This window comes from Pagrus major, chromosome 4 (assembly GCF_040436345.1).
Source record: "Pagrus major chromosome 4, Pma_NU_1.0".
Classification (NCBI taxonomy): Eukaryota; Metazoa; Chordata; class Actinopteri; order Spariformes; family Sparidae; genus Pagrus; species Pagrus major.
This window is the reverse complement of record NC_133218.1, coordinates 21692179-21717089: the sequence shown is the minus strand read 5'-3', so window position 1 is coordinate 21717089 and position 24911 is coordinate 21692179. Positions and strand designations below refer to the sequence as shown.

General features: G+C 40.9%; 1 protein-coding gene across 1 annotated transcript; it reads left to right on the top strand.

Moving 5' to 3' along the window:
- The first annotated feature begins 487 nt into the window (after positions 1-487).
- fam189a1 (family with sequence similarity 189 member A1) lies at positions 488-23853 on the top strand. The gene is made up of 10 exons (XM_073464804.1): positions 488-598; positions 4061-4192; positions 10946-11053; positions 13601-13761; positions 15824-15959; positions 18416-18494; positions 18826-19593; positions 20557-20628; positions 21060-21367; positions 23112-23853. Exons 1-10 carry the CDS (start codon positions 500-502, stop codon positions 23307-23309), a joined length of 2061 nt encoding a protein of 686 aa, XP_073320905.1. The 5' UTR covers positions 488-499; the 3' UTR covers positions 23310-23853.
- The last annotated feature ends 1058 nt before the right edge of the window (positions 23854-24911 follow it).

The window sequence follows — 24911 nt, the reverse complement described above, 5'->3', positions numbered from 1 at the left end:
TTTCCCCGAGGAGAAGGGGGCTAAGGGAATATCTGGAGTGGAAGTGTATTAGGCCTAACCTGCCAGCTCTCTCAGCTTGAAGCAAAGAGAAATATAAGTCTCTGTTGAGACGAGTGTGTGTTCACGTGTGTGTTTCATACTGACTGAAAGACGTTAGCTGCTGTTCAGATGTCGAGGAAGATAGAAAATATTCACCACGGGTGGGGAGTTTCCCTCCATAGTTACTTGTGTCATCGGGTGAAAAGCTTCTGTGTAATTATGATTTCTCTCTCCTTCACACTCTGGAGGTCTGAGGAGAAACGGGTTATTGATTCCTCTTGACATCAGCGCTAATTTCCTCTTTGGTGATCTGTTGAAATCACTTTGAGTGACGAGTCATTAGCAAAGTACGCCCTGCCTCTGGTATCACAGCTGCTTTCAAAGATGTAAGAGTTGAAGCAGCTACATTTTCTCATGATCTTGTCCTTTTTCTTCTTCTCTGCCACAGATCACATTCTTCATGCTCCTGTCTGCAGTGTGTGTGATGCTCAACCTGGCGGGCTCCATCCTGTCCTGCCAGAACGCTCAGCTAGTCAACTCCCTAGAAGACTGTCAGCTGGTGAGACCAACACATGCACTCTCCACCTCTGTGCTGCACAGTCGAAAAAGCATGGACGAAATGATGCCAATCTAAAGTCATTCAGGCTGTCATTTTTTTGCGAACTTCCTATATCTCTCTGGCAGTGCAGTTGGCCGAAGTACAAAGGTTTTCTTGAATTGAATGTCTGAACCTGATGGATGCAATATGCCTCAGAAAACACATCCTTTTTCCCAGGAATAACTCAACGCCACACAGACTCTTCCCAGTCATATTATTGACTTTCCATGGGGCAGATTTACTTAAAGCTAATAAAATAAAGGGTAGAAAGAAGAAAAAGCATTGGAGCTAGCAATAATAATTGGATAGATTCAGAAACATGGTTTGGGTTAAAACGACTCTTTCACACCATTAGACATGTACTTTTTTCCCTGAGTCGCAAAGCTATGGCATTACAACATGTGATTGGTCAGTTTAAATTATGGCCCTGGAGCAACTTTAATGATGACGTACCAGTAAGTACTAACACGGCGATATCAGATGATGCTTCCCATTACTTATGAAGAGTTCATTTCCAAACACGTAAAAGCCACACTTACCTCAAAACCAGTTTGACTGATATTCCCTCAAGTGCACAAAAGAAATGAATTGGGAAAATAAATCAAAATGGTTGTTTTTACAAACCAATCCTGCATATATAATGAATAATATATAAAAAAAATCCTTTATGTTGAAAATACGTGGACATAAAGTCCAAAAAATCTGCAACAAAAACTTTTTTTTCCTGGTAATGTTGTTTTTATTTTTTGATGGCATGTCTGAGCAGCCTAACACGATATATATCATATCAGTAACAGATCATCAGTTACTCATGAAATGAGTCATAAGACCGTAAACAAAGACGAAAACAGCCAAAGGTCTGAAGTGTTTGTGGTTAATGAGTCGGATCACTTCAGAAGCTGTTGAAGACTTGTGTTGAATTGTTGTTGCAGTTTGATTTAACTGTGAAGCCAGTAACTTTGAAGTCAGTGAGTAATAGGCATGTGCTCATTATTGTCTGCATGCGAGTCCACATTTAAATTCATGAAGGTCGGCACATGTCAGACAGCACTTCTGTTCTGAGCAGCCTGTAGAACTGAGTCAACATCAAGAAGTAAACTGAACTATTTGTCTGTTGGTGACTAATGGCTCATGATTATCACATCCATCTCTGCCAGAATCAAAGATAGCTAAAACACAGATAAACAACTTTGAAAGAGTACTTCAGCTCCACTCCATAATGTTTGGAGACTCAAAAGAGACGGTTTTAAAAAAAAGAAGTGTGGTCAAAATCATCCATCATCAAAGCAGCAGAGACCGAGACTTCGACTGATGCAGCTTTCACACGTACAGGCTCATTAAAGGGGCCGGTTTATTTCAGAAGAAGTGCTTGTTTGATGGGCGAAAGTGCTTGTTCGCTGTCTGAATGCAGGGGGGGCTGTGTTCAAACACTTCGGTAACTTTCTGGAACAATTTGACATTCACAGCGACTTCACAGAACGACTGGGCGGTTGTGCTGAGGTGAGAGAGTTATCAGGGTTTGAACCTCTCTATCAAGCTCTTTGTTTATTCTTTACTCTTTCTGTCACTTTGCTTGTAGAATCAAGTGCAACACCCTGAGTAACTTTGAGGAAAGTGCTTCAAACGCCTTCATCCCGATATTTATAAGATATTAAATCTCGCCCCTCTCTGTGATGTGATTTGAAACAACTATAAACACTTTCACCTTTCTTTTCTCACATGAAACGACCGTTACTTTGAAGTACTCTTTCATAGTTGAGTGGAGTAGAAAACAACCATGTGCTTTGATTTCACAAGGTTATAATAGCCGGCGCAAATGTCAGATCCATTTACAGGTACATAAAGTTTAACCTTTCTTAACTTCACATTGTACCGCAGGGCAACTTTTGAGTTTTTGAGTAATTGTTTTTTGAGGTTCAATTCATGATGAATGGCAACCTGTCACAGTGTCCTTATGTGTAAACTTTGTCCCCTCAGTTACAAAATGCAACCAAAATGTCTATTTGTTAGACTGCCTTTTTCCTTGTAAATGGCCCTGTATTTCAAACATTATAACCCTAATTAACCCTAACCAGAAACGCCTCGTTAGTAGTCCCGCCTTTAATTGTGTGACCTTGTGACATCACCATGTCACACATTTGCATAATTTATGTCTGTATTCACGGTAGACGTGAAGCTAACTGGAGGCTCAAAACACAACAGAGCTGATAGGAGACACGGTGAGCGGTGCTGGCTCAAGTGTGTGTGAGCTGACCAATCAGAGCCGACCCAGGTACTCGGGAGGGGGGCCTTAAAGAGACAGGAGCTAAAACAGAGCGTTTCAGACAGAGGGGGAATACAGTGCTGCAGCACTGGACAGTATGAGAAAACGGATGTGTTTTTTATGCATTTAAGCATGTAAACCTGTTGTACTAGTAACCCAAAATAAAATTAATTAATATGTCTCCTTTAACTCTTCTAGCCAAAATCAATATAACTCCTGATGACACGAGGGTTGTTGTCTTAGATGTAATAGAGCTCCTCACGACCGAAAAGGACATTACGCAACTGTTTTCACAAGTTGAGTTGAATGCAATTGTGGAACTCATTGCTCTAACTGGGGCTTGAAACTGTTTTTCTCAAGTGCTTTCCATGAGATAGTTACATGCTCTCTACACTGGCATTTTCAGCAGCAGTATTAACATCCTGAAAAATAGGAGAATCCAGCACACTTCAAAAATAAGTGTATTAAGCGTTTCCTCCTTGCAGCTGGTGATCAGAGGTAGTTGGACACAGAACACTCGGTCTTCACATTTTCATAATGAGATGCTAAGCTGATTTTTTAAGCTGAATTTATATTGCCAGAGGTTTCTGTCTTTTTCATGACTGAAGAAGTCCCTTGTGATTCATCCAGTACCCAACCCACTAACCCGAACACTTCCACATTAGAAGCAGCTTTTCTCCCCACGCACGTGGGACCAGCCGAGTAGACCAACTTGCTTTATGCGGCTCCCCAGAGAGCCTCCCCCAGTCGTGACTGAAACGTTGGCGTTCCTCATCTCCTCTCCCCAATGTAATTAACCCATACTTGTTGGGTTCATGTCCTGCTTTCTCTCAATCTGGGACACATAGCAGAGGTATACTCTACCTCGATCCCTCCCTTGGAAGCTCCTCATGTCTCACAGCCTCTCTTCTTTTGTTGTACACTTACCATCAGCCATGTACATCTATTCGAATGTAACTCCTCACTGTGTCTCTTAAAAATATAGTTTATGTCAGCAATAAATGTTTCTATTTAGGACAATACATCAGTACACCAAGCTCAGGTCTGATCTGTGCGTGTGTCTTTGTGTCTGTGTGTGTGCGTGATGTGCGTGTGTTTTTTTTGTGTACGTGGCGTGCATGCATGAGTGTGGATGTGTGTTCCCCCCTCCTCCCCCCCAGCTCAAGTTTGACAGCGATGGAGTGTGTGTGTGCTGTGAGCTCCAACAGCAGAGTTCGAGCTGCAACAACCTGGGAGAGACGCTGAAACTGAATCCACTGAGGGACTGCAACACCATACGCCTCCGTCTCAAGGTGAGTGGGAGGAAGCGTGTATTTGTATTTTGAAGATAGAAGTTGGACTTAAGTTCAGACTGCAGCTAAAATTGGAATAATTTGTCAAATCCAGTCTTCAGAACTCTGACTTCTGTTACTGGTAGATGGTGCGTCGTGGTGAACCATATGTTCTGATCCCAAGAAAACAGCAGAGATGCCTCCTCTTGCTTTTTAGATCGCAGCAATATTTCATCGCTGTTCAAAAAGTTTCTGTTGTGGTAGACGTTGACTCATGCAGCCATGTTTCATGCTGCCGTCACTGCTGGTTTTAAACTTGCTCGCCAAGCAAGTGTTTCAAATCCATTAGAGAGCCAAGACTGAGAGACAACTTCAGAATATCAATTAACACAATTTACTGGCAGATTTTAACTTTCTGTCTTCTTAAACAAGCTACAGGCAACGTCAATTGGTCGGTGGACCCACTTCTTTGGTCCCTACTGAAATATCTCAACAAGTATTAGACGGATTGCCATCAAATTTTGTACAGACATATGAAAAGTCCAATTGGATGAACCCTAATGACTTTGGTTATCCCCTGACTTTTTTTTAGCCCTACCATGAAGCTGACTGCTGTTTCTCTGTTAAATATCTCAAAAACTATATGGTGGATTGTCGTGAACATTGGGGCCGACACTCATGTCCTCCTTACACCGTGTCCTAACTGCATGCAGGTGTGACGCGATGTAAACAACTCACGTAAAGCATGGGCAGGTTTGCTGAGCTGGCCTATATTTCTACATTTTTTTTTACATCAGCAAGTAGAGATGGTGTGTTTTCTAACCAGAAACTTTCAGCTCCCTGGCAATCTCCAGCCAGCCAGCCAGCACCTTATTGAAGGTTTCGTAGCAAAAGGAGATGAACTAGATATCTCATTTCAACTTCATGCATCAACTCTTCCTCATCCACGATGCTCTTTCAACATGAGTGAAAGTAAAGTCAGTAAAATCGAAATAGGGTGGCACGCTCAAAACAGTGCTTCATGCCGCGCTGCATCGTTCGCAGCCAGGTGGATAATCCAACAGGAAACAATGAAATCAAGCTGATTTTTTGCAGTTAAAACACGGTGTCTGGATGAATTTCTTCTAGTCATAAGGTCAAGTTCTAGGTTTGTCCAATTATGAGCAAACACCTGCAAAACATGGCATTCCCTTGACCCCCAGCTACACTTTGTTTTTAGTACTAATTAGCAAATGTTAGCATCCTGTTAGGAGTTGGGCTCAAACAATGGTCACCTTGAAAGCTTTTTATTTGGTCAAACTATAGATTAACATGGAAACCATGAGCTAATCATGGGGTGTGTGTAAAAGTTTATATGTGGATAACTGAAGTGTCCGCAGTGTGTGGCGTGATGAGAGAGAGAACCAAAGCATGGTCAGCAGCCATCTTAACACAGATGAGCCAGACAGTACAGGTGTGCCACATCTCCTCTGGTGACCCTGGTTTTCACTCCGCCTGAGGGCGTCCTCGGACATAACCTGACATAACCTGACATAAGTAAAAAAGACACACTCCACTAAAACAGAGGACAACCCCTGGGTCGTCACAATGCTAACACATTAAAAGTAGATGGTTAACATAGTAAACACTATACCTGCTTCACATCAGCATGTCAGATTTGTCGTCCTGACGTGCCTACAGCCTCAGAGAGCCGCTAGCACAGCTACAGACTCGAGCAGACTAGTCCTCTATCATCTCCAATGAGAATGAAAACCATTAACTTGAGTAACAGTCAGTAGTCATTAAAGAATAATTATCTTTAAATTGCTAAAATCATCATGTCTAAACTGATGTCGCCCGGTTTCCTCTCTCGCTGTGTAACATAACCCATGTGAGAACAGTCAAACGACGCAGAAAACACAGAAAAAAAGAGAAAGTGTTCAGTCTCAGATTAATTGGGCAGGAAGTGCAGAATGGCAACAGCATTTGTCTTTCCCCAAGAGGCAGACCTCTTAGTATGCAGTGTGTATCTAGCCTGGGCTGGCTGTAGTTTGCGAGTGCATGATCTCCGTAGATTATCTTGACTCAGAGTGTCAGCAGGAATGATGTACAGCCTGTGCTACTGTGCCTTTATTGGATAACGACAATCATATCCATTCATTTTATGTCCCTGATTGATTATAAAACATTGATAACCAAATAAAAGACTTCGCCGGATGAAGCATGCTCATGAAAGGAGGAAAGATCAAGCACATTTGTCATTTTGATCATGGCTCATTAAAAGAGATATGGGAATTGGTGCTGTAAACCTTTATTAAGAGCCAAAGTGGTCAGATGTGTTGAATTATGTCTAAGAGGAAGCTGTCACGCCCGAGTCTCCAGAGTCCTCGGCCATTTCAGATGGCTGTTAGGCTGTCGCTGGTCCTAATGAACTCATGATGCAGCTGCACATATAACGTCTCCGTCGCTGAAGCACTGGACGCAGTAATAGACCACCTTGAGTTCTTATTCACACTTTCTTTTAGGTAAAAAGTTTTGTTTTTAGCAAGCAATCAGCTCTTTCCTGGTTGCCGCCGATGTGTGCCTTCACTCCTTGCAGACACATTTAATTTCCATCCCGTTTCTCTCTTCATTTCAATGCGCACTGCCTGGGGGTGTAAACTATCACTGAGAGGGAGGATTCAGATAATTTGTGATTTCCTGTATAACCTTGCTGTGTAACTCACTAACCTGATTGGCTTGAGGCGAGGTATCTTTTAGAGGTTAAATATCTGGTGAACAGGCATGTTAAACAGTTTCCTTGGAGGTGTTATTACATTTCTTCTTGCCTTGTTGGATTTATTATGTCATTATGTACGTTGTCGTCACGAGGGAAATCAGAGAAATGCACCGTCTCACATCTGCACGACAGATGCATTCCCATAACAGTAGTGAGCTCAAATGAAGCCATCATTAATACTTCTTGTCTCACTTGAAGCTTTCAGTTTGACTTTGTGAACAGTTGCACACAGGTTGGTTTCTGTGTACTGCTGTGTGCAGTAATCTCAGACTTAACTCAGGAATAAGTCCTCACACTCTAACCTGCACAGCTGGATAGATAAATGATCGACTGTGAGCAAATTTCAGCTAGACAGCTCACATTATGTGTATGTAGTAAATGTACAGAGTTGATGTTTGGCGTCTAGTTCCTGATTTCTTCACTCCATCTAGTCACTTGTTATAAATCAATCGCTGCCTGTAGTTTGTGTGGAGTGTTTGGCATCTTTTGCTCCATCATCCCACATCAGAAGCTGTTCTGCCGATTGATTTTATTGAATTTGTGCGAAAAAATGTCTTACTGGTTGTTCAGCCTTGAGAATCTGTGATTCCCTCCATTTCATTGCATTTTCTGCTTATTTTTCTCCTCTCTCTCGTCCACACAGACTGACAATATCTTTCAACAGCGAATCAAGGACACACAAACAAATAATATATAAGTTAAATTTCCTATGTTATTTCGTGACAACACTGTGCTTATATTCAGGACAGGTTAAGGCAGAGAAACCACTTGGTTATGGTGAGGAAAAGATCATTTTTTTGCTTATCTGGCTGGAAAATGTCCCAACATCTCGTTAAAAATATTGACTTTTGCTGCCACAAGCATGGCTGGAAAATGTCCGGTATCCCACTTAAAATGTCCGGCAGTTTCATGCTTACAAATGATGAAGCACAGCGGTCTCTCACTTGGCGGCTATCTCGCCATCACCATCTCCTCCTCCTGCTGACTTCAGAGTCAGTCTCTACACATGTAATCTGAACGTGATGTGACGTGTTATGTAGAAATACACGTATGAAATGTACAAATTTAACATATCCATGGTTCACAGAAACAAACAATGCCAACATTGTACTGTGCTTGATCCACCTGGACAGCAGAACATAATTTTTCCAGCTCCAGGCTGTGAAGAAAAAGCATCATTTTTGCATATACTGTGATTGGACTATTTAAGTTCTGTAGGTATTAAGTGAAATTGTATGTATTAGAAAACCTTTTCCTTTACTCTTCATTTAATGCTTTATAGGGAGTGGCATCACAGAGCTACAACATCTGCTGCTTCCTGTCATTGGAAGTGAGAAAATCTCTGAAGGGCTTTGCCAACAGTCTGTACTGACCCCCTCGAAACTGCCGCAGGGCTTCCTGAGGGAAGTTTTGGCTTTTCTGTCAGATGCTGTAAAGAGCTGCTTGGGGATGCCAAAGAGAGCGGAGATGAGTACTGAGACCTGCACCGAGACTATCAACAGAAACTCAGGAGAAAAAAAAGGGTGCTGCCCTCTGCTTCTCCGAGCCTGTCGTACTTTAAGAAGCTGGAAGGAGCAGCTAGTGTGTAGTTTGTAGAACTTCACGGTTCGAGAGGCCAATTAAATCCTTTGCCCAGAGTGTTACACAATCTGCCTCTTTAAGGTTGTGGTCTGACTTGGCAGCAGGTGTCACTTCCCCGCCCGGTGCCACTATACTGTAGCATTCTTAACAGCAAAGGAGGAATCAAATAGCAGCTACTTGACGTAATGTTGACCATTTTTCAATGCACAACAGAGAATTTGAGTTTTATCACTTTGTTTCTCTTATCTTTAAGGCTTAACTGCGGTATAAAAAATGACTTGCAGAGGCCTCTGACTTTGGGTGAGGTATTTCATTACAGTGAACATCATAACTGCTTTTATTGGGACATTATGAATCTTTTATTGTGATCAACGTTATGTCGTAATTGCCTGGTAATAAACGTGTCTGTGCACACTGATTTGTCCATGTTGGATTTCTTTTCTTAAGTAGATTTCAAGCCTCCTCTAGTCAATTTCACCAAAGGCAATGATTTAATTTTATCAATATAAACCTGGCAATCAAGTGGCATAACTCTTCTCCAACAGAAGATGATTCATTCCCTTCATTTTTCCCAGATGTTGTGTCTTTACTATACTGCAATTCCCACTAAGCTAAAAGTAGTTACAATCTCCTTTCACTACTTCTTTTTAATGGCTGGTTGTGATTTTCTGTTTAAAAATGTCCTCCAGACTTTCCTCCTACACAAAACATGTTCCAAAACCGTTAGCTTCCAAGGCAAACATGTATTAGATGTATTTTATAATTGGCACTGCTCTACTTCAGCTTCACTGGTTCCAACTCATCTCTTCTTTAACTTCCAGCTCACACAGACTTGATCTCTGGCAGCTAGTTACTGGACATCAAACATGTTTGAAAAACAGCTGCAGGGCTGAACGTCTCAGATGCCAACTTGATCCATTTTATGTATCACAGACTTCAAAAGGAATGGAAGTGCGTAATGGGATCTGGTTGGCAAAAAAAAGTCAGCGCTTGCTTCGCATGAGGCTTCTGTATAAAGTCAACAAGTCTGACAACAACCTGCTTCCTGGTTGATCTGCGAGGGAGCGACGGCTGTCTTCTCCGCAGATGATCAGCAGACTAATACAAGTGGGGATTTGTAATGTCACTGGTAATCATGTGCCTCCTGAATCTGGTGAATAATCTGTGCGACAGGCTGGAAAACACTTGGTGTGGCAACTGGGGAGCTTCATTCATGAGCCTGTGTCCACAAAACAAAAAAGAGGTGCGGTGAGGTTTTGATTCCTCGGCTGAAAGCCTCTCCTGTTCTTGTCTTTGAGGAACATTTCACAGATATTTTGGGGGCAGCTCTGTGAATGCTGGTGTCATTTTGTTTTTGAGCGCCTGTGAGCATGTATAGTAGGTTTCTGTTTTGTAGATGGAGAATTTGGAAGGCGATTTGTTTCACGTCCTTTTGTTTTGCCATTTTTTGACAGTCTCACACTCTTTAATAACAATAGTTATGAAATGAAAACAAAAAGAAACCTATGAATTTTATAAAGAAAATAACCAGTATATATATTGTGATTATGTTCAAACATCAGAAGCCACTTTCTCACCAGATTAGCTGTGGTTCTTGGACTGATTTTCGTTCAGATGATGGCTACGGTCACACATACGCCAATATTCGCCTCCCCTTCACTTCTATTCTGTGCCAGTGAATGAAAACATTTGAATCCCGTGGTGAAGCAAATTCACATCAGAACAGTGTTGTGGTATCACTGATCCTGTGCTCTTCTTCTGGACAATTAATTCATCTAATACCGTAGCTTCATTTGTTAGATCACACAAAACTCTCACTTAAAGATGAGAAGAATAGCCCAAACAGCAGCATTGATGAGACTGCAGTCATCAGTCTTTTCTCTGATTCAGGATGCTTGGCTTGTATTTCACCAGCATGCACATTTATTTCTGCTGACAGATTCAATACCGGTTCGTCCTCTCTCTCTGTTCACTGCATTGCCAGAGTGTGACTGTGTATACAGTATGCCAGTGCTAAACCTTGGATGTTTATGAGGTTGTTTGCTGGGCTTGCACAGACATAATATTTCTTTTTATCAGCATTTAATGTCTTCAAATGTATTGTAGAAATGTTACCACTGCAGACTCTTCTGGGTGGAGGTATTTGTAGAAGTGTTCTCTCACTGCAGTAACATCCTGCCAGCTCTGCTAAACTTGGTTACCTTACTGGTGACGTCAGCGCTGTTTGTGTCACCTTCTTTTCTTTCTTTGTTTTCTCCTCTTTTTGTTCTCATAACACTCATCTTTAATGATCATAATATAAACTCTCCTCTCCTCCTCTGTCCTCTCCTCACCTTTTCTCCCCACCTTTGTCATTTCTCATATTTTTCCTCCTCCTTCCATCTTTTGTTCCCCGTTCCTCTAACAGTCTCCCCCTCTCCCCCTCTCTCCTTTAGGAGTTGCTGTTCAGCGTATGTGCCCTTAACGTCATCTCCACCATTGTGTGTGCTCTGGCCACGGCCATGTGCTGTATGCAGATGGTCTCAACTGATGTGCTGCAGATGGTGAGCGTGATGGAACAACAATAACTGACTTTATTTGCTTTTCAGTGACCAAAAAACCCAATTTCTCAGTCTGAAATGACTACCATCGGGTTAGATAAAGACCTGCTGCTCAGGAATTATGTGCCAACCTTTACCCGTTCTGAGATAGAGGAGAATAATGTTTGTATTTTTGGTTGAATCATCCTGCTTTGTAAACACACACAGTGAAGGTCAATTGCCACAGGACCTCTCCCCGTCTTCTGCTTCTCAAAAATATGTTGGATTTGAAGAAAACAGCTTCACAGCTCATTGGATTTTTTCCTCGAAGGTACACCATCCTCAGCCTGACCCTCTTTTGTCTTCTTATGTGGAACAATGAGACTATTACCAACAGCTAAATGCTTTCAGTCATGAGGGAAATTAACATGGCCAGGCTCCCTCTGTGTTTCACACCAACAATAGTTATTTCATGCCTCTAAACACATCAACAACTGGAAAGGTATGGAGCAATACTGCCAACACGATGCCAAATAGGAAATAGCTTTGCAGTAATACTTGATGCAGGAACCATTTACACATTTTATGGACTGTGCTGTGAGTGGTGTGCTTGATGAAACAAGTCTGGATATTGAAACTGGTGCTCTGGGCTGAATGTGAAGCTTGGTTTGAGAACATGTTACAGTGGCAGGACCTCAGCAGTAATTCATTTTGTAGCAAGTAGAATAAATTAAGTTGAACGCAGAGTGAAAATAGAAATATTACTTTAGTTTCATCTCCACTGAGTCATGAGTCAACAAAGTTTCACTCGTAAATCCAAGATGACCAGATGACTGCTGCAGATAATAATATGAGCTTTGGCTTTTCTTAACTCTCTTATATTTGAGTCAACTGGAAAAGTTCAACTTCTAAACCCTTTCATGCATCTTTTCCGCGGCAGTGGAAAGACATTTAGAAGTCATTTTTAAACATTTAAGCTGGAGAACCACGTCCCACCCGCCAGGTGGGGGAAACTAAAGCCATGTTCAAAATACCAGTCAAATTTGTATCCCTTTGTTATTTTAAGATATGGCATCAAATTCAAAATGGCAGAGGAAAGAGGAGATACCTCCTCAAGTACCTCTGGAATAACTGTAAAATCCTCTTATTCTGAGAAAACCAGTCAGGTAAAATGTATTTCCAAACTAAATAAGATATTAGAAATACCCTGACCCTTCTGTGACTGAGAAAATACATCTGTCTACTCCAGTTCAATCAATCAATCAAACTTTATTTATATAGCACCATTCAAATAAATCAAAATGCTTTTCAAAGTGCTTTTTACGTGATTGAAAAAAGATGTGATAATAAGAAAAGACTAATGCACACCAACTGCAATAAAATGAGTTCAATAATACTAAAAGATAAAAACAAATAATGATGCAGGGCATCTTCAGACAGTTTAGATCCACCTCATTTTGTATGTTTTATTTAAAAGTATGATATAATTTACACTTGAATAGTTTTAACTAAACAGCAATAATAAAGTTGTACAAGAAAAACATTATTAAAATCCACATAAAGGTATTTCTAACATCTCATTCAATTAATCATGAATGAAAAAGGAGATACCATGCCAGTGTTGTGTTTCAACTTCCCCGGTTAGCAGACAAAAAAAGTTAATACAGCCTATGTTTAAACAGCAATAACTACATAAATGAATACTGCTCTGACCTCTGGGACAGGACCAGAAGAATTAGATGATTAAGAAAGCAAAAATAAGTTCATCTGAAGCCGTTTGAATTATACTGCAATTAAAAATGACACATCATTCTCACGTTGGCATTAGGACTTAATTCACAGTGGTCCCTGCTTCAGTGGCCCACTTTCAGATTATCAGATATTATTCTCGGACTATCTTACTGTCTGGACCTGTAGATATAAATGCTCTTAATTTTTGGAATTGGGGGCAGGTGTATAGCACCTTTTAACAAAAAGGTAATTCAACGTGCTTGACATTAAGATAAACAGATAGAAAAGACAACGTAAAAAGACACATATAGGATTTTATAAAGGGTGGAAGAACATAGGACATGAAAATAAGTTGAAAAAGAATGAGAGAAATCAAACAGAACGAAATAAAAGGACAAAAGCACTGTGTCTTATCTCCAGCAGTTTCATATAGTTTCCGAGAGTGGCCTCGTTTCCCATTTACCACACGGGGTGTTAACCTTTTATTTAGCTCAGTAAATTTAGCCAAGTCAATAGCAGCCGTGGCAGCCTGGAGATTAAAAAGCAGGCTGGCTGGGACTGGAAAGTTGTCCCACTTAGAAAAGTCTGAGTGAGGAAAGCCTTCAAGAACTACTGGACGAGGTACCTCTGAGCAAGGCCCTCGACCTGCTGCAGTGAAGCCTCTTCAGTGACCAACAGCACTGATATGAATACATGTAACAGCTTGAAATAACAGCCTAGAGGTGTTCTGAGAAGACTAAATTTGCTGTCATGTCTCCCTGGGTAAATTATGATGAATAAACAACTACACACCGTGTGTACTAACGGCCTGATAACGACTGTGTTTGTGCTGTGTTTCAGTTTATGCCGCACAGAGCGCGAGCCCTAAATGCTGACTGCATGACCCCCCATGGAACCATCCTCCACCAAACACTGGACTTTGATGAGTTTATTCCTCCCATCCCCCCACCGCCGTACTACCCCCCAGAGTACACCTGCACCCCCTCAATGGATGGACAGAGGTGAGAGGCAAAACACTAAACTCATCAGCATCACATCTTTGCTCACCGCTACCAATGCATCATCTGGGATATGTGGATACTTTCAGGGAATACACAAATGCAAGTGTCATTTGCTAATTTGCTAAAAAATATAGTTATACAGCTTAAAATACCTTGTATTGTAGCCCAAAAGACTTTGGAAAGCCACTATTTCATGAATTTTTAATGACATTTCAGAGGAAAAGTCACAGCTGCTTATTACAGTATAATGCAAAATGATACAGTTCAGCTCTATTGTCTAGCATGTTGTATATTCAGCTTGTTATCAAGCTTGTAATTCCTCTATAGTCTCTTCAGGGCTGCTCTATGTGCCTTTACTGCTGTCGTCACTGTTGTTGCTGCTGTCACAATAATGCTGGCAAGATATTATCAATAATTAAATCAGGGCCATTGTAGTTTTTATTAATGCTGTTATGATCACAGTAATGATATATTATTATTGCTGTTATTTATTTTATTATTATTATTATTGTATCTTTGGCTAATTTCCTTTCCTCTCTTGTGTTTGTCGTCTCCTCTTGTTTCATTTTTGTTTTCTTCTGTGTGCTGTAAGGCACTTTGGATCGAGTGTTTTATAAATAATGTTGAGTCGAGTATATTTTCATATTGAAGGATAAGTTGACGCAAAAATGATAATTCGGTCATTATATCACCCCCATGCCGATGGAAAGTCAGGTGAATTTTCGTAGTCGAGAAAACATTTCTGGAGCTTCATAGCAGAACAGCGTTGCAGCATTCTCCTGAACAACGATTATAATAATGACTGAATTTTTATTTTTGGCTGAACATATCCTTTAATGACTAATGATGATGAATATCTGTGAGCACAGCCAAGCAACTATCAACAATCAATTATATGCAAACTGCAGTGCAAGAAAATCACAATATTGATTATGTTAAGTGAAGTTTGGTGAGTGCGAGACCGATCAAAGCACAACATGTTCTCCTTAAAACTACATCGTATCTGATATTTTATTCTTGTTAAATACATTTAGGGAACTTATTGGCGATCTACCTCACAGTTTTCTGCAATATGTTTTAAAAATAGAAGTCTTCCGGTTGCTGCAAGTGATCAGTAGATCAGGATGCTGTGCCTGCCTCCGTGCCGTCTCCTTGAACTGCATATATTCCTGCAAGAGGGATGAGTGGGAACTGACAGTCAGACTTGAGCTTGTATTGCAGTTTTTAGAGGCACATCGACCAAAGAAAAGAAACAAGACTTGGAGGAGCTGAAAGTATGAGGATTGTTGAGGATGTTTTTATTCGATCCTTCAACCAGATGTTGAATATACCGATGCCAAAAGTAACATTCGCATCCAAAGACAAATCCACATCCATCATACTAAGCAGCAGTGGCATGTGTCTGTTTGACTGTGACCATCACATGTGGTATTATCATCGACGGTCAGCTCAGAGCTTTTCCCTTTCGTTAAGCAGCTGTGGCAGCCCTGTTCTCAGCTGCTGTGAAAAGATCGGCTGACCCCTCCCTCATCGCTACCTCCATTTTCTTGCCAGAGAGAGGGCTGCTGATTTAGCCATTTGGCAGGAAGCCACATCTGTTTGTCAATTACGCCATAAATATATACAAGGCAGAGGAAGCATTTATGGCGTCCATGCCCGGGGCCAGGGATGTGTCATGACATCATCATGCCTCGGATGATTGGTGGAAACTCTCAGGCTGTATTTCATGCTCCGCCACTTTAGAGGAGAATGGGGTTGTAATTAAAAGATATGACCGCACGCATGGCTGCTTATTCTTAATTGGCACCATATGAAACAGTGGTGGTGCATGTGGAATAACACTCTACTCATACATATCGTCTGGAGTGGAGTGTTGGAGACAAGACGATACTTTTCAGGACTTCTTTCCTAATGTTATTAAAAGAAAATATATTGTATTTTTGACTCAGATATGATGGATTCTGTGACTGGCTCAGTGGAGAATCCACTTTTTCTATTCTAAAGATGTTTGGATTTTTTTGTTTTTTGATTCATTGAAACTTTTATGTTATGTCCCTGACAGAGGCCTGCACCTGGACTTCCCCCATTCTCCCTTCAGTGCCATCTATGGGGTACCCATCAACAGCCCAGGGACTCTGTACCCGACTGACCTGCCTCCTCCGTATGAGTCTGTGGTGGGTCAGACTCCTGCCAGCCAGGTGAGAAGAATCAGCAGGATCTGACTTTAAAACAACAGTTTCCACATGCCTTCTCTATGGACATCTGGGCGTTGACATTACATTAATTTCTTGAGACAGGAAGAGAGCAGGTCATTATGATTTTATGATTATGTGCAGTAGAATAATAATACTAAGAGTCTACAACCATGCCAGCAGCTTTTGTTGTGGTGATTTTCTTTTTTCCTTTGATCGGCCTTCAGTAACTTTAAATAAATAACCACTGTGGAAGCCGTGAGCAGCTCTTTCAGCAGCAGACTCTTACACCCACTGTGTAAGAAGGAGCGCTTCCGCAGATCATTTATCCCCACAGCCATCAGACTGTTCAACTCAAGCACTACATGAACAGTCACTTTCCACCCACTTGTTTGCTTTTGTAAATATCTTATTGTTTTTTGTAAATATCTTGTGTTTTTTTCTGTTTATTTTCTATTTAATATTTAATATTTCTATGCATATTTTTTTGATTCTACTTGTACTGTTGCACCTCGAGCTGTTGTAACATGTGAATTTCCCCGTTGTGGGATAAATAAAGACAATCTTATCTTATCTCATCTAACAAGCTCGTAGGAACCAAACACTGAGACACAGAAGAACCAAACTGACCACGTCATCAAGTAGTTTATTATTGGGATTGCAGAAAAGTAAAAGAACATTTTACAGGTCCACAAATTTCCTGGTAATTATATCAAATAATTAACGCATTTTTAAATGTCAATGTCAGTATTGACCTCAAAATTAACAAGAGCTTATTGGAAAATAGCAGAATATTATTATTTAATAATGTTGGGGTTATTTTCAAAGATGTTACTTACCATGTGATTACCATGAAATTTGTGGAAGTGTTGGACTGAGATGTTTCTGATTGGTTATGAATTTAAAACATGATCACATGCCATTACAATCTTACCAACTTGGAGGCGCTCTTGCACAGGGAGACTTTCTCATACAGAGTCATAGGATGCAATAATTATTTTCCCTGCCTCCGTTTGGCATACGCTGATGTTATTTCACTAACCCTAACCAATCATCTGTTCTCGTGCCTAAACCTAACTAACCTAACTAACCTAACCAACGAAGGCAACGAGTACTAGCCAATCAGAAGCAGAGCAGTCAGTCCTTTGCAGTCCTTGGGAAAAAAATTGGCTTATTGGACGCACTTGTCTGCCTAAAACTTTACACATACATACAACTCCTGAGAAGAAGGAAGCAAACTTCCCACCCTCTTTATTAAAATAAGCTAATCCTGCATCTAAATGGAAATAACACGGTGGCTCTGAGTAAGATCAACTCATTTAGGATATAAGATAAAAAACACAACTTCCTTAAACACTCTGTGAGATTGTACTTGTATACATCACTGCTTTGATCAAATGGTTATATCAGCATGCGTCACCTTTATAGTTCAAAGTGAAGGCAAAACTATGATTCTCTAATTAGCAGTGAAGTACAGCTGATGCTGATGTTCTTAGTTTTGCAGGTATTTGGTCACAAATCAAAGCAATGGAGAAGTTTTGATGAGATGGCCTTAAAAACAGGTGATTAAGGTTAAGCCCGAGTTACTTTAAAGTCTTAAATGTGAAGATTATATTATAGACCACAGGTTTTCAAATTAAACCAACTGTACCCATTCGTCAGATGTTCCTCTCTAAATGGTTTGCATTTCTTTTCACCTGTGTCAAAAGGGAATTGCTTCTGTGTTTGATTCTGCTTTTGTGTCTTTATGTTGAGATGTTGCCTCCAAAAGGCAAAAAAAAAAAAATCACAGCAGCATCATCAGACTTACTGAGGCGGTCTCCCTCGACTGTCATGTCGAGCTGATCGGAGCTTTTTTCTCAGGCTGAGGCTTTGCTGCATCGCATTGTTCAAAGCTAAAAATAACTTTATAATGTGCAAAGCAAATCCTTTTATCTTCCGTTATATTCTCAGCATCATTTAACACCTTAGGCTTTTCATCCATTATTTCCATTATACATGTTAAATCCATAGTCTTCTTTATATCCACTCTGAACAGCGACCTTCAGATTGCAAACAGCTGAAGGTTTTCTCAGTAATTGATTAGCAGCTGTAAATAACATGATGGAAGCCGGCATTGATCGATGGATTGGCTGAGAGAACAGTCAGAGGCCTGAAGAAACTCAGCTGGTGACCCTGCACAACGTGATATGAACATGTATATACCTTTAAAAGCACATTAGTAGCTCAAATTAACATTCTTAGTCATCTTTAAATTATTGTTTTCTCGCCCTCTATACCTGCCGTTCAAGCTGAGAGATGTTTATGAGTGTGCTGTGGTCTTATAGAGCCCTCTACAGACCAAACTGTGGTGTTGAAGGATTAGAGGCACACAGCAGCTTTAATGCAGCACTTCTTTATCTGCTCAATTCACCTTATTCTAACAGTCCTCTACCCCTCTGCTAATACTTGTCTCTTTACAGGTCACCACCAGCATAGAGCAACAGGCCACTGAATCCAGTCTGTGTGAGAGAAACACTACTGCAGGACTCAGCACTCAGGGTAAAGATAATTGGAGCGAGAGCTGCAACGATCGATTAGTTAGTTAGTTTTCATGAAACGATGGCAGAAATATAGAGAGATGTCCTGCCTTTTTTCTGTTTTATATCGTATTAAAATGAAAATCTTTTGGTTTTAGACTGTCACGTCATGACTTTAGACAACATATGACATTTAAAGACTTTACTCTCAATTTTAGAAAATTGGATAGACAATTTGTATTATTTTTTGACCAAATGATAAAACGATAAAACTGGAAGATTCATCAATAATGAAAGTAATTTTAAGTTGTAGCCCTGGCATCCTTCTGATGATACTCTTTCCCTATTTTCAGCCTCAGTGGACAGTGCGTCACTGATGGTGTCCGAGGTGGCTGATCAGGACCAGACTTGCTCCTCAGAGGACTTGTGCTCCCTGGAGGTCCAGGGCTCTGACTCCTCTCCCTATGGCACGCCCCACACAGCCCCCATCGATGGAAGCTGCACCAGCCTGGAACTTTGTACACGCCGCCGTGGCCTGCCTAACACTGACGCTCGGCCCAGTGATACAGGATACAGCGAGTCCTCGCACACCCAGGAGTCTCTGGAACGCTCTCCGGACTGGTCCTCAGAAAACTATAGCAATCTGGACCAGGAGGACTCCACGGACAACATACATCCATGCGAGGAACTCAGGGCTTCAATGCACATATGTGACGAGCTCGCATCAGCCAAACATTTACCAGAGGAGCCGCCTAAAGCATCAACACACTCCCTCATTAAGGCACGAATGATGAGCCGGAAGCTCACTCTCCCAGTCACTCTCCCCCCGCCGCCTCAGCCTTGCTCCCCCACCTCTGTGGCCTCCTCTGGTGGAACTTCAGCCATCAGCCCTTTGGCTCCTTCTCCTTCCCCTTCCCCTCCCAGCAGGCCACGCGGCCCCAGGCTGTGCTTCAGTGTTTGGTCACCCTCCTCCACATCACATCCCACCTCTACCTCAGCCCAAAGTGGCTGCTCGCCCTCAGAGAGGCCACGGGGCCTCCGAGCAGCCAGGAGGTACCGCAAACTGGCACGCATTGTCCGCTCCACCAGTGACCCGATCTCCTGCTCCTCTACGACAGGAAGTGAGTGTTACACAAGACTTATACTGCCACTTAAATACTAGGAGTGCCATAATTTCAATTGTAAATCAGAAATAATAAAAATTAGCATTTAGTTTAAGTTATCCAAATCAAAAGCAGGGTTGGCGAGTCTCCTAGTTTTTTTTCTCTCCGCTCCTATTTGCGTGCATCCGGTGTGGGATGTGTGGATTTTGCAGGTGAGGCAACTCGAGCTATGTGATATTGTTATTACATCTTAAATACATTACTTCAATTTGACCAAATGGCCTTAATGTGGTACATTCCCCCCAAATATAGAGGTTGTGTCACACCCACCATGATACCATGAAGCCTATCTTTGTAAAGAATAATTTGAAAATAACAGTTTTCAGTGCATAAAACCAATTAGCTGCTGATCTTTACAAATCCATGTGTGATAGTCTAACAATGGCAGAGCCATCAGTGCTGAAAACAACTGTTTAAATAGAAAACTAAATCAAGTTGTGACCTTAACATTCAAAGTCAAATTGAATTGTGGATTTGGAGAATCGTGACACCCTTATTAAATACTCTTGACTGTTCAGCCTTTTAGAGTTTAACTAATCCATCATTCTTTTAGTCATTTTTAAAGCAAAGGGTCCAAACATCCTTTGCTTCCAGATTCTTCATTTTTTAACATAACTAAAAAGTGATGGGGACAAAAGCAGTCACTTTAGAAAGAAATGTTGGAGACGTGTCCCCAGCGTCCCCGTGTAAATGACACCTATGATAATATGACTTCTGAAAACATGACTCTGAGATGGAAAATGTGTACTATTTCTGACATTTTATGCACTAAACAAGAGAAAATAATCCACAGGTTTACTGATAATGAAGTTGATAATTACTGGCAGCCTTACAGCCTTTCATTTTCAATAAGCAGTGGATCAATAACCAGCCTGTGTCTTCTTTGTTGCTCCACACTAAGTTTCTTGTCTCCCTCTACAGGAGAACATTTAAGCTGCGCCTCTGCAAACAACACTGCTGCTGCAGATTCGACTCATACATCACCAGAGCAAGGTACTTTTAAAGAAACTGAATTCATGTAATGGTGGATATCTACTGTAAACAGCATTCACCATTGTGCTTTGTAAAAACCATTAGGCCTGAAGGACAAAATGTAAATCTGGAAGCATGGAGAGCTAATTTAACAACAACAAGGTTATTGAAACAAATGTTTTTTTGTTAGCTAAAAAGCTCTCCATATTTGGTGACTTTTCTTTCTTTTTTTCAAAATAAACTGGAGGATTATTGTTTAAGAAAATTCTTATACATCATAAACTAAATTCAAATTCAAATCCCCACTGAGCCCATTGGATTATCTCAAAAACTGCATTGTCACAACGTTGGAAACTAAAAAGTTGTAAGCCAATTTTAACTGAGCTGAAGATGAGAACATATTTCCATAACCTAATGTGTTTTCACAATTCTTCTCTGCTTTTTCTCCTCAGAGCCAACAGACGTAGTTGGAGCTAAGCCCAGTCACATATCTGTCAGGAAGCAGCAAAAGGAGGGCAGAAAAGTTGACATCCACCTGAAACCCCGAGCCCTGCACACACACTCCAATGAACGCCCGCACTCCCTGGCTGACCTCAAGATGTACAAAGACACCAAAATATTGGTGGCGAAATTCCTGGAGCATTCGAGCTGCAGTCTACCTCCTGAAGTCCAGCAGGTTGTCAACAACATCAAGTGTGTCATCAAGTCGGATGAGAAACACATGGAGGAGGCCATTTTTAGTGCCAATGTCATAGATCAGGTAACTCAATGAGACTAATGTCCGATGAGAGCAGTTTGTTGCACTATTTCTGGATTTATTGGTGAGCATCAAGTAAAGACTAAAAGTAGATATCAGGCTCACAGCCCTGTGAGGCAGTTATGCATTATACAACAGAAAACAAACATGTTGTTGAAAACAGAGTGACAACTTTGCTGTTAAACTTTACCATTAGTGAGATAAAAAGGGTCAGAGTGGTGGCATCTATAAAAAAGCCATGTTGCTACCTAAATCAAAATGGTTTATACTCGCTAACACTTTGAACGTAGTGTTATGATAGTTTTGTACTTTTCACTCTTTGTATTTTTATGTAGTTTTAATTTTTTGATTCAGTTCAATCTCAGTAAACATTTACACTAATGCCTCCTCATGCCTGCTGTTCACAAATTTGACCAAACTAAAGACATTTTCTGTATTTTTTCTGTATTTATTTTTATTTTAACATTTCAGTTACTTGTCGTATTTTCTTAAGTCGAGTTTTAATTTCTATTTCAGGTAACTTAAATGTTTTTTGCACCTGCTCTTGGTTTTTTATAGTTCAGTTTTAGTATAGCCTCCACTTACTTTGAATGCAGCAGAAGCTCGGTCTGTGGGGACTTAGGACGTGAGGGTGGCTGGTTCAAGACCAGTCAATACCGACATGGATTAGTAGCTGGACAGCGCACTGCCAAGGTGCCCTTGGGCAAGGCACCAAACCTCTAACAGCTCAGGGTGCCTTGCTACATAGCAGCCCCCTCACTCTGACATCTATCAATACATAAATGCATGTGCATAAAATAACCCGAAGAGGATTAATAAAATATATCTTCTTCTTTTTCTTCTTATGAAGTGAGTTAGCCTGAAAACTACAGTTGTCAATGACAGTTCATTATTTTTAAGAACTCATATGTAGACAATGCATTTTACAAGTTATCTCCCATTCATATTCACACATGCACACATGATTAAAGAGTAACACCACCAATTTAACACATAAAGGTGTGTTTACTTAGGGAATACTTTTCATATGTGAAAAAGCAGTGCAAACCCTTTTGTGGCTCCAGAAGAAGCTGAATATGATCTAAAATTGCTTCCAGTGGCTAAGTTACATTGTGGGTAATATAGGCACCAGGTTTTGATAAGGAAGAAGAATGTGTGGAATAAAAAAGTTGGTATCTCTGGTTCTGCTGTATTGATTTTAATAATATGTTTATAACTCCCCATAGTGAATTCAACATGTTACAGGAGTGCAATGCTAGAACAGTGGACTGCTTTTCAAAACCTGCCGCCTACATTACCCACAATGCAACTTAGCCACTGAGTGACATCACTGGAGGCAGTTTATCAGATTACATGCAGCTTTTTCTAGACCAACAAAAAGCTTTATACTGCTTTTTGCACTTATACAGCAGTACTCCCCAAGACCTGTTAACACACTTTAATGTGTAAAATTGAAAATACTTTTTAGTGTCTTGCACAAGGACATGTGGACAGGTGAAGCTGGGAATCAAACTGCCAACCCTGCCATTAGGGTGAAACCTAATCACATATTGTGAAATGCAGCTTGATTCATTAAATTTTCCGCAAAAGTGTTGCTGACATTTGTTGGGTAGTTGTTTTGGCTCAAGCAGTATGTTCTAGCTCAGTCGAATCACACGATTGTTTTTTAAGAGCATAAACAAAACCTCAAATATCTATTATTGTGTTTCTTTCTTTCATTCTTGGCTGTTTTGTTGTTGTTGCACAGATGATGACCCAGCGCATCATTGGCAGTCCCAGGAAGCGTAGCCATGAGGATCTCCACCTTCAGAGCTGTGGCGCGCTGAGTTCATCTCCTTCCATGCGCCGTCCAAAACACCTCCCACAAACAACCAGCGCCTCCACCAACCCACTGGACTCCCCTTCCTCTGAACAAAGCCTTGAGTGCAAAGAAACTATTCTCTGACCACTCTCCCAACAAAGACTTGGATCAGAACTCTGAGGGCATTTCAGGCTGCGGGTGTTGCAGCCACTCTGTGCTGTGCAGCAGATGTCTGTAGAGTCATTAATCCAGCATTGAAAGATGATTTATTTTCACAGTGTGACTGCAGCAAAGGCAAACTGAAATGGTCTGTATCTCCTAGTGCCCTGTGAGACCGTGCCAAGTCATCAGCAGAAATGGTAGCAAACTCAGACTGAGCCTGCCAGTGTCTGTAGTGGCTTCTTTCTCATCCGAAAAACAAAAGAATGTTTCTCCCTCAGGGGATCTTTTCTACTGAGTTTCATCTCTGAAAAAAGTACTCCGCTTGGTAAGTTTGGATCTGTGGCTGAAAGACAAAGGAGATTGTGTTATCAGTATTCCTCTTGTCCTCATAAGAAACAAGAAGAAATATGTTTGTATTAAACTGTGAACTGAACCGACTGGGCATTACTAGCCATTGTTTGCAGGCTTCGTGGAACTGTAACTGATGGGGTGGTGAATATTTTGTGGTGCCGCTGGTTCAAGAACATCGCAGATGTGGATTATTTAACTTACCTCATTGTGTTACAATTCTTATCAGTGTTACAATAAAATATGAGTTTGTATCTTGTGGTTCGTGTTGTTATTTCAATGAATGCATCAGGATCATGTCAGCCTGCAGGCTGGTCACCTGGCTGGCCAGAATTACAGAAACACTGGACAATAAATACCAATCTGGTAAAGTTGATGATTTTTTTTTTTTTAAATTCAAATTAGCAATGTTGTAGATGGTGAGGTTGTTTAATTACACACCCAGTGATGAAGAACACAACTCAGAGAGGTGGAAAGAATCAAGGCAAACCTGGTGCATACTTTACATAGCTATGGTAAATGGCTACTTTTCTCCATTTACAATGGTATTCACCACCTGGATTTTCTAGTAAGTAAGTGGAGACAATGCCACCAGGCTGCTGTCAGTAGTTTGGGGAGAGGTTTAGTCATTTTAAAAGACATGAGACATCAGGCTGCTCGAAATGTTTACGTAAATGACATAAGATTGCATGAAGGTAGACTTTATAATTAAATTAGGCCCCTGAAAGTTGATTCCTCTAGATGTCACAATTAGAAAACACCTTTTATCTCCATTAATTAGATAATCAGAGGGAAGTTGTTTGAGTTTACACATTTTTTTTCTTTAAAAGGCTGTTTTCAGTGAGAATACTGTCATAGAAATGGATATGAAGGCCTTTGTTGTCAAGACCGACACGCAACACTTCCTGAACATGGAAAAATATGAATAAATAATTAAATCCTTATTTCATTATATCTGTAAAGTATTTTCTCATTCGGCCATGTGCTTCCGGTCTTGTGGCGTCAGAGTCGAAATGTAAGTCGCCATGTTTTCACACAATTTTATTACTGATCGATAATTCTCCTCCATCATTCATACCACGAGTGTGAACCTTAAGCCTCAAGCCTATAAACTGGCTCACAGGCGTCGACTAAACGTTGAATCGATGCACTCAAAAGACAAAAAGCCTCGATTTATTTGCGCTGCCTCGGGCTTTTATTTTGAAACGGCGGCAGAGCGGAAGCCACGCAGACTGT